We start from the raw sequence: 16,208 nt of genomic DNA, 5'->3' as shown, positions 1-16,208 counted from the left end.
GCTCTTCTCTAGTCAGTGATCATCAAAGGAAGATAAAATTGCCATTTTGCTCCTCCAATATCAGCTCTTGTGAAAGATCCCTTATTCCTCTCTTCTTCAATTTCAGCTAGATTATCCCTCAGTCCAGCCTAGCTCAAACCAACTACTTGTAGAACTTTTGATCTGGAGGTCAGGGGAGCTCCCTTGTGGGTGGAATCATCTTTATCTCCCCAAAAGACTGTGCGGGTGTGTTACTGAGGAGAATGGTGCTTAATACTGGCTAGGCCAGGTTTCTGGATCCAATGTGTGTGTCTGTGGAACAGGGCATAAATCTCTGGTGACATAGGGGTGGGGGATGTGCAAACTGCTGCTGGAGAGATAATCTTTGGTGGTCTTGGCCCGGCTCTTGTTTATGATATGATAGCGAAACCATCAAGACAAGGAACAGGCCCATCTCTGGAGTATGTGGGGGAATCGCTTGAGAACCATGCAGTGGCTGAGCTGATCGGCGTTGGTCACCTTGGAGATTTGGGGGTGGGGGCTCGCAGAATAAAACCATTTTTATTTCTATGGAGTTGAGCAAAAGAAGGCATCCAGTGGAAGGCAGTGAAAGGAAGACAGTCAGGAGCACTAATCTTAAGCAGCCCTTGGGACATTCTCCCCAGATCATCCTCAGCAGACAGAAAAAAGGTACCTGCTTTCCACGCATTATTATTATTATTATTATTATTATTATTATTATTATTATTATTATTATTATTATTATTATTGTTGTTGTTGTTGTTATTAAAGGGAGTCATAGTTTTTCAATAGTTCTAGTCAAACTCAGGTCCTGGGGAGGGAGCTTTTATTTGAAGAAAACACTCCCCTATTCAGAGTTGCTTATTGCAGCTGCAGACTTGCTTCGGTTCCAATTTGACCCCTACACAGGGTTAGGGCCTTAACAGTTTAGAATAACCCCAACCCTAACCCTCCCTATACCCAACCTCTACACTGGGAACATCTACACTTCCACTCTCACTCCCATTTAAACCGTAAAACAGAAGTCAGAAAAAAACAGGGAGGAAAAAAATTCTTCCCTTTGGAATCCAGTGGTAGGGTCGCCTCCATTGCCTCCAAGTGTTTTATGGCCTATTCCCAGGAAATGACACCTGACTCCTTCCTGCAGGTAAAGCATGCCAGAAAAAATGCTTTACAAAAAGTTGATTGGAGATGATTAAAAGTGAAATTGCAGAGAAGACATATTTCTGGTATTAGCCGAAAACCTAATCTTTGATTTTATAGGTCACAGGTGTTAAAGAAAAGAGGCAACGGGGAAATGAGGTTGGAAGGAGGAAATGCAACAAAGATATGATAATTTTAGTAATAAAATCCTCTTAATGAAAGAATAATGCTGGGACATTAGCCTCCATTCCACTTCAAAAGATTTGGTTAGAGGATTTTAATTTGGAAGCAATCATTATATTTATCCACCATAGCTCATGGAAGGTAAATATAATCACAGAAATCTACATTTGCAGTGAAATAATGGGGCAACTGTCCCTTGTCTGCGGATTAAGAAATCTGATAAAAACAGAGACAAATTAGAAACTAAAGCAAAGGGTAGAACACAAGTTTACCTGTGGGATAATACTTCAAAATGTTATCTTAGCAGCATACTTTTTGTGGTATATTATACCTGCCCATTCATTAGAAACTCCCATGGATTCACTATGATTTATTCTCAAGGAAATAGGCTTGCTCCCCTATTGTAATGATAAAGGAAGAGGGCCTCTCGCTATGCTTATGTGTTGGTCAAACAGATTTAGGACATCACAATTTATGCATTGGCTTCCTTATTCCTCTTGTTTTCAACAGAGATGGCAGAGATTAAAAAAAAACTTTCAGCAGTGATAGAACATATTTCTCTCACATGAAGGCAATAGTTTTCATATTGGTGAAAGGCTTTTTTTTAAAAAAAAAACTAGGTTTGTTCATCCAAAAAGTCACCTGGGCTTCAAAGAAAACTGGGTTTCTGGTAACTTCTTGAATTTCTATGCTTCGGTATTAATACTTGCAGGAATGACTTAATATTTCTTAACTGCTCTTATACTTAATTGGACTTCTGTTTGATTTTGTCTATCATTTCATATCTGCATCTCTAAAAAACGACCTGCCATTTTAGATTTGCCAAGGGGAGTTGGGTATTTAGAATAAGTAAATTACAGTAAAAACAACATTTCTGAAAGCCGTGGAGAAGGATCAGAAGGAAACAAATAGCTCTTTGCAATTACTTGGCCTTTCTTACTATTTAATAAGTTCATTGATTACTCTACTACCATTCCTTATCCTTTATTAATATTCCAAAATTCACTGAATACATCATGTTGTTCATTCCCATTTTTAGCTGGTTTAATTATCCTTTCAAAAAAACGGAATAGGAGAAGAATAGATGCAGGAAAAAACCACATGCCCAAAGATTTGCTTGCACAATTGTGCCTGGAGGGTGGGGGGTGGGGGCAACTTCTGCAGAACGAATTTTGCAATAGCCAAAATTCCTCCGTGTATGTGTGTGTGTTTGTTTGTGTTCACATACTCACACCATAGCTTGTATTGAAGAACAATAAATCTAGAATATAGATCACCTTTGTTTCCTTCTCTTGATGGGATACAGATTTAGAATCTCCAGCCAAGCTCTTAATTGCTGAATTTTCTCTCTAAAAATTACAGAAACGGTAAGGGGGTCTTCTACAGATTATTACTTGAATTTCCACATCCCAGAAAGCCAGCCGGTTTGCGATTAAGTGAACTTGGATTTAAAAAAGGTTCCTAAACCAATAAATTAGGATTTCAGAACCCACAAACCTCTGCCAACTTGCATTTGCAGGACCGCCTTAGGGTCAACTCATTCTATAGCCTTTTAAAACTTAAAAAAAACCGGTTTTTGGAGACCTTCCTTCCACCCGTCCTGCGTTGCTCATTTTACCAGATAAAATCGAATTGCACCCCTTCTTCCCTGAGCGGGGAAAACGCACATAGGATCATCGCACAACGAATCTTCCTGCTATTTCCTGATCCGGGCTCTGCCAACCGCATAGCAATTGGCCCTGCCGGTCAGGTGGTGGGGGGGTGGGGGTGGCAGTGGTATGTATCTCTTTGTATGTACGTACGACTGTGTGTGTTTGTATGTGTGTTTGAGCGCGCGTCTGTGTGTATCCGAGCTCACGCGTGTACTTTGAGCTTTTGGGGTGGGAATTCCAGAAGGAGGAGCGGGCGGAGTGAGTGGAGCCCCAAACTTTGGCGGGAGGCGCTTGACAACAGGGCGGGAGGGGAGAGAGGAGGAGGCAGGGAGGGAGGGAAGGAAGGAAGGAGGAAGGGGCAGGAGGGAGGGGCCTCCTCGAGCCCAGAAAAACGACAGCGCGAGAAAAATTAGTATTTTTGCACTTCACAAATTAATGACCATGAGTTCGTTTTTGATAAACTCCAACTACATCGAACCCAAGTTCCCACCTTGCGAAGAATACTCACAGCTCGGCGGCGGCAGCGGCAGCGGCGGTGGGAACAACTACCACCCTCCACACTCCCACCAACACCCCCATCCCCATCATCCCCAGCAACAGCCAAAACTACAGCAGCTGCACCTGCGCCAGCCTCTTCCCGATTTCTACCAGCGGCCGAGCAGAGAGCCGGGATACCAGCCACCGCAGACCCCCGAGGCGCGGTACCTCACTCAGCCCCCCCACTACCCCGAGTCACCCTACGAGTACAACAGCCTCAGCGCCCCTCCAGGGCAGGAGCACCCAGGTCCCGGAGCCTCGTCACCCCACTCAGCGCCGCTGCCTCCGGCTTCATCAGCTCCTACTCCGAAGGGCCATCAAGTGGCCTCCCCACCCTTGCTCCAGGGCCACGGGCCACAGCCTCAGCCCCAGCAGCGTCCTTATGAAGCAGCTCTGGGAACAGCTACCGGGGGTAGTCCCGGCTGCCCCCTTTTGCCCGAAAAAAGCACGCCCGGCCTCAAAGCGAAGGAGGCGCCGGTGGTGTACCCCTGGATGAAGAAGATCCACGTGAGCACGGGTGAGTTTGGCCTCCTCCAGAGGGATCAGGGACTGAACGCGGCGAGGTCCCCGGAGGCTGGGCTAGGGCTGGACTCGGACTGGGGGTGCACTGGATAAAAGGGAGCGCATTTCCCAGTTTTAAATCGAAACCCCAAAAGAAAGGAGCAGTGAGGACCCCTTTTGTAAGTGGGGCCCTTGAGCAAGAGATTTACTACGCCAAGCTGCTAAGGCAGTAATTATGGCCCCCATAAATTTAATAGCTCTGGCAGTGGCTCTGGGCGGTAGGTCTTTGAGCTCTCCTTGGGTCCAAATGCCCCTCACCATTTTTACTGATCCTTAATTGTCCCCCTCTTGTCAAGACCCTGCGAAACCTTTTCTTCCTATTTTAAAAAGAAGCCTGCTGGCGGCATTGTATTTATGGCACAATAATGATAACCTTCCCTTGCCTTCTTCTTTTGTGCATCTGGGTGTGTGCGCGTGTACCTGTACGTGTGGACGCTCAGTCAGCCCCAGCTACAATGGAGGAGAGCCCAAAAGATCTCGGACTGCCTATACAAGACAACAAGTCCTGGAGCTGGAGAAGGAGTTCCATTTTAACCGCTACCTGACCAGGAGGAGACGCATTGAGATCGCGCACACACTCTGCCTGTCTGAGCGGCAGGTCAAGATCTGGTTTCAAAACAGGCGGATGAAGTGGAAGAAGGATCACAAATTGCCCAACACCAAGATGCGCTCTTCCAACAATTCTGGTCTCCATCAGCCAGCCAAAGCTCCAGCCCAGCATCACCCACCACGACCCCCAGAACCAGAGCCCCTTTAAACTCAGCCTCCCTATGATAGCCAGCCTCACTTGGGGAGGGGGAGAGAGAGACACCAAGCTACCCCTAACATTTCTCCAATTCTTGCCTCTTTTTCCTTTTGGCCTGGGGATCAAGCTGTTGTGCTGAGGGGTAAAATAAAAATCTGTGCTGACAAAAAAAAACACATGCGTGTTCAAACCAAAAAGTAAATAAGCTATGGACAGTAAATATGTCCTGGTTTTGCCCCCCAGTTTTCTTTTTAATTTATGGGAGTTGTGGATGGACCAAATGTTTAAAAACCACTCTTTGTATAGATGTTTTGAGGCAACATAGTAGTATTGATAAGTGACCTTGTGTGTAAATCCTAGACTTGTGTTGTTCTGTTGAATGTTTGTTCCTGCACTCTTGGAAGACTGCAGAAGTAAAGTGGTCTGACCTCACTAAAGTTTAAATTTGGAAATTAGGGACAGGGGAAGACACTTATAAGAGCAATCATACACTCTCATCCCTAACTGGCTGAAAAAAGTGTTTTCCATATACCAAGAGGTTTTTTTAAGTGTAGTTCTTGCTCCAGTTGTGATAGTAGTCTCCCTAATGTTGCATTTATTATTTTTTAAGAAAAATGAACCAATGTTGCTCTAAAAGCTCAGCCTATACTCATGTCTTATCACAGTCCACATCTATGAGCAAGGTGTGAATTCTATATGTACCCATTTGTGAAAGTGTGTTTTGTGTGTGTATGTATATCAGTGTATATATAAATATAAATATATATAAATGACCAGTGCATTTAATAAAGAATATTCTGTAAACAAATAAAATTAAAAGCACTAGACACACTGGCAAAACCATGCAATTCCAAAGACTGGGCTTTTTTTGATACTCTGTAGCCAATACAAGTAGATGTATTGATTGAGTTTGCCATTAGCTGGTAAAGGCTGAATCTTAGTATTAGTATAGCCAATAGTATCATTCAGAATCAACATAAAGCATATTAGGTGGAATAAGTCATGCTGATTTCCAGAGCACTGATTTCCATACAGTACCTGAGTCTTAGCACCTGAATACAAGTCTTGTACCCCAGTACAAGGAGGTGGGAGCAAGTCCTATTGAAATAAATTACTAGAGTGGAGATAATGGGTTAAATAGGATGTTTTTAAGTACCCAACTTGTAACACTCATCTTCTTAAGTAGGCAACTGAGTTTAACTAATATCTATGGAAATCCACCCATCCTGCAAAAACAATTCAATCTTTTTCCATTCCTGTTCAGCTTTGTCTTTTGTGTGTATTAATGTATCACTACTTCTATGCAATCAGAAATAGAGATTGTTTAGTACACTGGAGGGACTGATTAATATTATTCTTGTCACACTAGCCTTACTTTTCACCACATTGTAACTCTATATTTCTTTTGTTTATTTGTTAATGGTGGCAACTTTTCTTTTGGTTTTAATAACACAGCATTTCTTGGATTATAATAAATTGGTATCTTCGTGCTAAATAATGTAGAGAGAGAAAGAGAGGAAGGGAGAGGGAGAAAGAGATGTGGGGAGGCAGGCTGCGACTATCACATCAGGATGATGTCTTGATATAACAGTTTTACAGCTGATATTTTGAATAATTTGTACAATGTGCACATATAAAAAAAATCTTAAACTTAAACATAGATTTGAGATCTTATTCTAAGTAGCACAAAACACCTTCAGGCCTTAATTGCCAACCATCACAGAGTTTGCTGGTGGGCGGCAAATGTGTAATATGCTGCAATGAAACTTAATTCTCTTCTAGTTATTTTTCTCTGGTAGAGAGGCCTTTCCAGAGTTATCAGAGAAAAAGTGGCAAAATTTAACTCAAATATATGAAAATTCCTCTGAGCTGGGGAGGGTCACAATATTGACAGTATTAAAATGTTATATTGTTATGAAAATAAAATTCAGGCCAAACAGAACAGCCCAAACTGGGTCTCCCTTAAAACTTGAAAGACACGCTTGGCCTGAATTCTTAAATAGAAGAGAATGGCACAGAAAACTTGGGGGATTCCCTCCTCCTTTATGCTGAGTGTCTTCGTCTAAACTCTGTTTGGAAGAAGATTTTTCTTCTGCTAATTTACATAAACTTACAAATTAAGAGGAATCTTCAAGGTGTTTAATCAGCTATATAAGTAAAAGATTATGGATACTCTTTTACTTGCCAGTTTTTTTGCTGTGTGCCCCCCTTCCCCTCTGTTTAAAAAAAAAAGCTAAATGAAATCATGCTGAAAATAGCAATTTTACTGGGAATCATTAATCACCTCCTACAATAAATACTTCTTTGTAATTCAACAGCGATTCTGAAAGGCATTCTCTTGGAAAAGGTCTGCGAAGACACCGAAGGATTTTCTTGGGGAAAATGTGTTCATGTATAAAAGACACAGTTGCTTGGCTGCACCCTGAAGGTGTATGTTTTCAGGGTGGAGTATCGGACCTGGCAGGAAAATACATATGGCAGATTGTCACCATTCAAGGTAATTTTAAAAAATTATTCTATGGATCTTTTCCCATATTGTCACTTAAATGTGTAGTTGCACTTGGGGGAACAGGAGAGGTTGTGTTGTTATATGGTAGTGCCCTGGGTTTCTACCTTAGCTGGCCTAATTAATGTTACAATTGTTCCAAAAACTACAGGGTAGGAGTTTAAACCCTACTATTGTCCTGTCATTGTACCAGGGCAATGAGGAGAGTTCACTGAAAGGACACATTTTCTGTCCCATTAATTGTTTTTTTAAAGAAGCAGACTGACCCATCAAACCCTTGACCTTTAAAGGCAGTATTCATTCTTAAATGGATTCTTGGGCTTAAATATGCTTCTCTTTTTTGATCTCCACCCCTCCATCTCTGTCTCTCACATAAATACATAGATATATGCAATATATCTAATATAAAGGAAGATGATTCTAAAATCAAGTGTTTCTTTGATGCTGCACACAGGGGAAAAAAGAAAAGAGAAAGAAATCTCCATTCCCCAAATCAGTCCAATGTAAGCCTGGTTCTCCCACAAAAGGCAGAGCAGAGCAAAGGAGGCTATTTCTTCTCTCCATTCCATTTGTGGGGTGACACAAAGATTTGTTTATTTTTGTTTTTTTAATCAGCGCTTGTGGAATTCATTCAAACCCTTAAGAATCCCTAACTATGCAGGCTCTAGAACGATGGTCTGCCATTGTAGCCAGCAGCCACAAGAAATTACAGTACATGGTGTGGCTGTGTTGGGGGCAAGGATGGGAACAGGAAAAGAAGGCTGAGGACGTTTTCCTGTTGCCAATGTCTCTATTTTTCAAGCAGGAATAAAGATTAGATTGATAGAAGTGTGGCTATTTCTTTTCTGGCTTTCTACTCCTGCCATCTTGTTTGCTTTCATTTGACCTTATATCAATTCTGGGACTGATTCTCACTCAAACTTCTCCTGTCCTTGACTTATATTGTCCACCAAAATTGCAGAGCTAACTTGAGGAGGGGTCCCCACCCCCATTCTCCCCCTAAATAAAAATTAAAGAAAAGTGCCTTTTTGTTTGCTTAGCTAGTGCCCCAGAAATATACAAAAAGATCAATATCATAGTGACACCATTACATGAAGCAACCTTAGTGTGAACCAACTGAAAAACCAATAAACAAGAAAGGGAGCAGTTTCCTCTGGTGATTTGTGACAGGCACAGAAGAGCATGGTTGATATTGGTAAAGGGGCTGCACTGCATGGCTTTTGCATTGCAAGAGAGAGCAATAGAGAAAGAACGCTTGATAGGGAAGTTATAGCTTAGCCTTTCTAGCCTAATGTTTTCCAGACTTTCTCAAGCTCATGTTAAAGGCTATGGAAAGTTTTTTCTAGATTTCAGCAAATACAACTTTTGAGAAAATCTGGCTATTCTTAAAATGGCAAATGGGTTAACCAGGGATGGACAGGGAAGCTGATACTGTTTTTGAGCATTGTGTATTTTGCAGATTTGTTTTGATCTAATGCTCTCCCCATTCCACAAGTAGCCTTCAACAATGGATATGGTTGGTTCACAGCTGAACCTGCTGGCCACCAACAGGACTTGTCTATTTCCTGGTATGGTTTTAGTACAAAATAAGAATAAGAAATAAGAAATCCATCTGAATTCAGTGGGATGTTTCCCCACTAAATTAGTTATATTTAGTTTCAAATTACATGAAGGAGACATTGATTGACTTGTCTCATTAGCTTCAACCAGACCTAAGAGCAGCTAAAGCTAATTTCACTCTACTGATTTTAGCATCTTCTAGAATCATCCAACTATGCTGTAATGATAGAAAGTCTATTCTCATTAATGATACTATTCTAGTGAATACTTTTGAAATGGTCTATGACCATAATCCTATAATATGCTAGTATATATTTCTGCAGAATAGGCCTGAAGTTAGAGGAGCTTGACTTGATTCCTCGGTAAGTCAATCTCGCTAGCTCAGCCTATCTCACAGGGTTGTTGTGGGGAAAAATAGAAGGAGGAAGTTGTGTTTGGATATGTTCACTGCCTTTAATTATTTGTAAAAATAAAGCTGGGATACAAATACATGAAAATAAAATAAATGACTGCTGAAACTTAGTCCATCTCCAGCCCAATGAAGCTTAGTTGTAGTTTGGGTTGTTGTTACCTGCTGGCCAAAATGTTTCTCGTACTTTTCATACCACGTTTCAGTAGAATGTTGGCCTTCCAAGTGTTCTCTATGGATATAATAAAGAGCTGAAGCATTTCCCGTCCTAGAAGAGTCATAATATTCCTGCAAGCTGCACAATTAATCCAGATTTCATCATCTTCCATATCATTCAAAGAAATGCCATAGACAGGGAATTGTGAAGCATTTGATAGCCTTTCTTGGAAGGGCCTGCCTATCCCATCACAAACACTTCTGCCAGTGTCATGGCTGGAACAAAAATCCAGTTATGTCCCTACCTGCAGTTGACAATACAAATTCGAATCCCAATGACTGATGGGGGATAGAGAGCCTGTTTGCCTCTCCCCTAGTTTGACACTGCCCCCCCCCCCATCCACCCTGTGCATTATTGATGCCCAAACGACCTCTTTGAAAACTGAAAAACTGTCAGAAAGCAGAGAGAAGGGTTTAATAAGCGACCGAAAAGCTTCTGCTGGGATAGATAAAGGTGTTGCCTCTGTTCTGGGAGTATTGAAATTTTAATCTGGAAAGGGGGGCTGGGTGGGGGGGGAGAGAGGGACATCACGTGACAGGTTAAATAATTAATACCGGTCTCTAGCAATGAATCGTTGGCGGTCAGTTCTCACTCGTCGAAGTGATTCTTTCCGAAGTGAAGGGCAGCTTCCTCTTTCTTACCCCCAACTTCCCCACCCCCCAAATCTTTTCGTTAAAAAACAAAGCCATTCCTACCCTACAGCCTTTCTGATGTATCTTTGCAAGAGTCTTTAAGCCTCTTAAGCAACAATAAAGGGGGGAATGAAGAGGTTTGGTAAGTACGTAAGGACCAGCCTTGCTCCTGGATTGAGATTCATTGTTTCAAGCTGGCTTGCATCGGGGGCGGGGGCGGGGGCGGGGGGGGAAGTTTTTACCAAAGGTTGAAATCTCGCTGATAAACGGCTTGGCGGCCAGTTCTGCCCTCCGGGCGATTCATCCTTCTCCGAGGCGAAATCGACTCGCTTCTGGTCTCTCCTCATTTCTCCCTGGGGAAGGTTGCCTGCCCCAGCGAGGGAGGGAGGGTTTTGGTGGCTGGTTCTAAATTTTCCAGGGCTTCATAAATTACCAGCTTCTCCATTAGGGCCAAACAAGAAACGGGAGACCAGCAAACATCGTGAGAAAGGGGAATGGAGATGCGGGTGGGTGGCAATGCACACTGAAGGCAGACATACTTCTTAACTCTTAGTTAAGCCGAGTGATTTACTACGGAATGAAAGTATTGCTATTTAGGGTCGATTTGGGGATATCAAGAAGTCCCCATCTTCCGGTAAGAGCTCCGAGGCTACTTCGCAACCTTTCTGGCAGTCTAAAATCCCACGATGTGCCATTTAATCGCTCTCCAATACACCCTAAATTTCTGAGGGTAGGAATGCATATTTAATAATAAATGTCCAAAGAGAAAAAAGTTTCAACTCAAACAAGGCAACTGATGTGGTGGTTTTACAAAGGGATGCTTTCTTTCTTTTTATTTAAAGGAGACAATGGGGAAGTACCAGAAATATTGTAGTAGCCGCGAATCCGGACCCGCGTAAATATTCTCAGTTTAGCAGTAGATATCTGATTCAATCCACGAGCTAGAAAGCAAGACTCTCTATTATGGCTGCTTTTCTCTTTCTCAGCAGTTTAGCCCAAAAATTGAAATTTTGCTTCTTCCTACCAAACTCTACCGCTACCAAAGGAACCAATTACCGAAATCCAAATTCTATAGGGCAGTGTTTCCCCCAAATGGAACAGGGCCTTTTAAAAAACATTTGCAGCAATGAGCCTCCAAAAGAGAGATGGATCAATACTGGACCATTCACTTTTACTAGCCACATGAAGAAGGATCATGCATATTTCTTTTAAAACCTGGCACTGATAGAAACAGTGGAGTAAAAGATGGACAAAGACACTTATTAAACATGGTTGAAGATAACTTCCCTTTGAGGTCAACAAGCTTATCCAGATGCCCTATTTTTACTAAGGAATCCATAGAAGACAGACACACAACTATTTTAACTCTCCTGCTTCCAACTTCCCACTCTTTTTTAAATTATTGTTCAGTGTTGATAGTATTTCATAGCTGTTATAAAGTAGATGTTATTATAACATAGATGTTATGTGACTAAATGATGCTAAGCAATGATTTTCCAGATATATAAAAATACATGTTTCTGATAAGAATTATATTAAAAGAAAATATAGGTCACTAATTGCAAAACTAACTTTCAATTTCATCCATATGTTGCAAACAGCATCATTATTGGTATTAATATTATCAATTTCCTTTTACTAATGTTTTTACTGTTCTATAAACAAAATTAAAAGTTAATTTTACTAATATATCTTTTAAAGTTGCTAAACAGTCCTCTTCCCTTCCCTTAAAATTAATATCTATAACTTCAATACAGTTTAATTGTTAGTTTATCTGTTGCCTGTTCTTTGATTACAGCATTCCAGGTCACGGAAAAATATGATTTAAAATATATAACCTGGAAACAATTCTGTGCTGTGGCTGGAAGGACGAGGAGGTAAGAACCGTGTTTGAGGTGGTGGGAGGAAATTAAACCTCTTGTACAATAGTTTAAAATAGTTTCATGTTTCAGAGAAGAGGACTTGGTTTGCCAGTACTTGTTAGAGAGGTAGCTACAGTGTTGGGGATTGATAAATAGCTAAATCGGTTGGAATTTTCTTCACTGTGCTCTATTCATCTTTCTTGGTCAGTGAATGCCCGTCTTGTTAAACAAAGAAATACACAGAGCTTAAGTAAGAGCAGTTCTCTGAGTTCCATTCAAATCAGGCAGCTTTGCACACCGGCTGGAAAGAGCCAAAGAAGTAAAAGGGTATTATTGAATATGCATTGGGGGGCAGGTGTGTGTGTGTGTGTGAGTGTCAAGATATAAGACCAAGTTGATAATTAAAAGGTTTACATTAATGGACTATTGATAGTGTTTTTCTTTCATGATTCCCAAAGTGTCTCCTAATTTTAGAATGTTTTGCATTAATACAGGAGAGGAAAAAATAGAGTTTTAATTTTCTTTAAATGTGGGAATATTATCAATGAGTGTTGAGAATACTTCTAGAATGTGGAAGATCACTTTTACTTTTAAAATATTCTTGGAAAGCCTCTGAATGCAATGATAATGGATTAACTGAAAACTTTGTTGTACTCTACTGTTGATGTTAAAAGTTAAAGTTCTCATTTCATTCAAATTTCTGTCATTGTTAAAAAGATTGTTCTATCAGGATTTCAGGCTAATGTATGTGGATGGTTATTTGAATTGTCTGCTAAAATTAATCAAAATTGAAGCAGAATTCGGTTAGTACATGTTTAAAGGTAGCCATAAATTATAATGTTACGAGGGTTTGTTATGTTGATATAATAGCTTGTTCAGGTTCTTCCTTTTAAAGAAGCCCTAGAATCTTGGGTCTTGGCTGTTCCAAAATAATATATTGTATTTCAATATAAAAATATTTAGAAAGGGAAATTAAAGATGTTTATTACTTAAGTACTTGAGATTTAATACATCATCATTCCAGACCCAACTTCCATTGTTCTAACTTAGCCTTAGAAAATATCCACACATACATTCACACACACACACACACACACACACACTCCAAGGCTTAGGTATTGTGGATGTTTATTTGACAGAAAGTCCCACTGAAATCAGTTGGACTTATAATAGATATGAATATGATCACTCTTGGTAGCTTTAGCTCAAGTCGAGTTTAGGATCTGATTATGCTTGGATCCAAAATCTTATCCATTTATTTGGAAAGCAGCAACCAAGGCCATTAGTGCTCTTCTTTTTCTTCCAAAAAAGTTTGTTTGAGATCCCAGCTCAGATCTGTTTCATGTTTCTCCAGCCTGGATTCTGTGGCTACATGAACAAGTTTATCTTCCCTCCATCTAAATCCCCAAATAAAAGTAACTTTTCCAGGTCTCCTAAAGTGTTTAAATTTCCAGCTCTTTGAGGTGGTAGGAAAATATGATGGTGAATTTCTACCAGCAAGACAAAAACTTAGATGCCTGGAAGGTTGTTTTTTTTTAAATAGTCACATACATCTTCAATGAATACTGGAGTTAATAGTTCAACAGCAGTTTTCACATTAACAAGCACCAAGAAACAACTTCAGAGAAATTTAGATCTTTGAAAAGCAAAGGAAGATTTTCTAGGTAGGCCTATAAATTGAAGTTGCCCTTAAATTTTGGATAATTATTGCTTTGGTGATTTCTTTTCACTTTTGACTGCATGGAAAACTGTTTGCTTATTACTAAAGGTTTACTTTTTTTCCTGAACCTCTTCTCATTAACCATTAATTACAGCTTCTTGTTGTCCAAGAGATTCTGAGGGTCTCTTGACTGGGTTGAAACATTGCCTTAAATAACCCATGAAACCCTTCTGAGCAGAAAGTTGCTCTTGGTTTCAGATTAGCATTTGCCAGCAGAATTCTGAACAGTGGTTGTGCTGTAGAAAAGCAAATGCTAGCTTTTAAGGTTGTACAAATGCACTATAATCTATGGCAGACTTAGGCAACAGTCAAAGGACTGAATTCTGCTTTTTGGTGACTTTAATTCTAAGCATACTTACCTGAAAATAAAGTCATGAAAAGGAAAGTGTGTTTTAGGAGTATTTTATTTATTGACTTCATTCAATTTGTTTTTGTGATTTGCGGAAATCAGATTTCACAATAGTAAATGCAACTTATTCCCAAATAAACATACATAGAATTGCAGCATTTTAAGCAAGACTTTTGCTATCCTTTTAAGACAGCTTTTGTTATTAGTTCCAATTGCTAGTTTGAAAATATCTTTCCTAAAAGCCTGAGAAGCTGAATACCCAGTCTTAGACTAGGGAATTCTCTGACAAATTTTTAAAAAATTGAATCCATGTGCTTTCACATTGTTGCTGAAGATGGTTTTTTTTTTTTATGTAACCATAATCCAGCAATCTCTTAAGCACCCTTAAAATGAATTTAAAGTTAAAAATTTATGGGGCTACTCATAATTGAACCATAAATTGGTGGAGACTGTAAATTTCATTTTCTCACACATTTTAAATTCATAATAATGAGAGGGAATGTAAAGAGGGAGAAACAGCTTGACAGAGTGTTGAAAGAAGCAGAAGGCAAAGAGCTGATTCTATTCTCATGGTCCCGTTGAGAGGAAATGCCTTGGTAAGTAGAAATTCTCCATTAGAAGTATCAAAGTGGGCCTGATAGAAGAAGTAGCTTGTTCCTTCATTATTAAAAGTATTCAACACCTCCTAGGTTAGAAGACACTATAGAAATGAATTATCCAGAAGCAAAAAACAACAACAACCTGAAAATCATTTCTCATGCTCATTTAAAAGTCCTTTTATTACCCTTCCTCTTTGTTTTCAAAGTTCTGGGTCCCTAGACAGTTATATTATTATTTTCCCTTAAACATTTCATTGTTCTAAAGCCTTGTAATTTTGCACATCACTCAAGTAGTTGCATAGGAAATGAAGGTACCAAAGTTTTGGTGAAATTTAGATCTACCCTCCAGCAGGCAGATGCTGTCCTCTACCTCCTCCTCCTGGGCCATTAACAGTACAAGGACAACTATCCAGTAGTTTCTATCAGAAGGTCCTTTGTCAGGTAATTTAAAGTCTTTGGACTCTCCACAACAACTCTGGTGTTCCACGTGGGTGTTGAGCAAGCGCCACTCAATAGACTTACAGAAGAGGGTGATGGTCTGAAGGCTTCTCTGCAGAAAATCCAGATTAAGTTCATCTGCTTTGTGCCCAGTGCCCTTCCTCCCTCCCACCTCTGAAAGGTCACCAGAGAGGTTTCATTCTACAGGCCATCTAATTAGCCTTTGATGAAAATAATTCTTACCTTCCCTCTAAAACTTACATGGAAAAAAAATCTTAATATGTGGGTTGGAAGGATAATAATAAACGTCTCCAGCTCGTGGTTTTCCCCTCCCTCCTCTGAAATGCTCTTGCTTAAGGCTTAAGAGGAAAGAAGGGAAAGCAAACACACGCTCTCTCGCGCACACACACACTCACACATGCGCGCGCGTACACACATACACCAGAGGCTCGCGCTTCCACCCCTGATTCCTTCAGCGATTCTCGATTTCAAATAAAAGGATTTAAGTTGACGTATGACCACGTGAGCACATAATACAGCGCATTATTGTGCCATTTGGAGTGGAGACCCGGACTGGCTTCGTCTGCGATTACCTTTCCCCAGATTCTGTTCAGAGCAAGGACTTCTTTCTGTTATCCATCGCCGGTCCTCCCCCCACCCCCGTCCCCCGAACGCTACGATCACCCTCGGGAAGTCTCCGTTTGGGCTACTGCACTCGATCCTGATGGAAAGGTTATTATTGCCCGGCTGTTAGGGCGAAATGCTTCGTTAAAACAAAAAAACAAAAACAAAAATCAGGGAGACAGAGAGGATGGATTTTATTTTAAGGTATTTCCGTTGATTGTTCCTGGCGCGCGCGCGTCTTCCAGCGGGGCTAAGCAAAAGTCCGGGGAAAAGGCTTAAGAGGGCTATGGACAGCAGCAGTTCACTTCGCCTTCCTCTTTGTTTCGCTGGGCTTGTGAGGTTGGGAAAGGGAGCTTTGCAACGAGCAGAGAACTGTCCCCACCCCGTCTCCGGTCCCTACTCAAAAGGTTAAGATTCCTGTGGATTGTTCCAGATTGGGTATTTTGGGGGGTGGGGTGGGGGCTAAATGAT

General features: G+C 40.8%; 1 protein-coding gene across 1 annotated transcript; it reads left to right on the top strand.

Annotated features, from left to right (window-relative positions):
• Window positions 1-3,303: 3,303 nt before the first annotated feature.
• On the top strand, window positions 3,304-5,664 carry HOXA4 (homeobox A4). Its single transcript, XM_026708189.2, is given in 3 exon segments — window positions 3,304-4,032; window positions 4,517-4,806; window positions 4,809-5,664. Coding segments are annotated over 3 exon segments (951 nt in total). The 5' UTR covers window positions 3,304-3,413; the 3' UTR covers window positions 4,851-5,664.
• The last annotated feature ends 10,544 nt before the right edge of the window (window positions 5,665-16,208 follow it).

This window comes from Pseudonaja textilis, chromosome Z, assembly GCF_049901715.1.
Source record: "Pseudonaja textilis isolate UNSWEBS1 chromosome Z, rPseTex1.2, whole genome shotgun sequence".
NCBI classification, from domain to species: domain Eukaryota; kingdom Metazoa; phylum Chordata; class Lepidosauria; order Squamata; family Elapidae; genus Pseudonaja; species Pseudonaja textilis.
The sequence above is the reverse complement of the archived record's forward strand: the minus strand, read 5'-3'. Positions and strand labels throughout refer to the sequence as shown.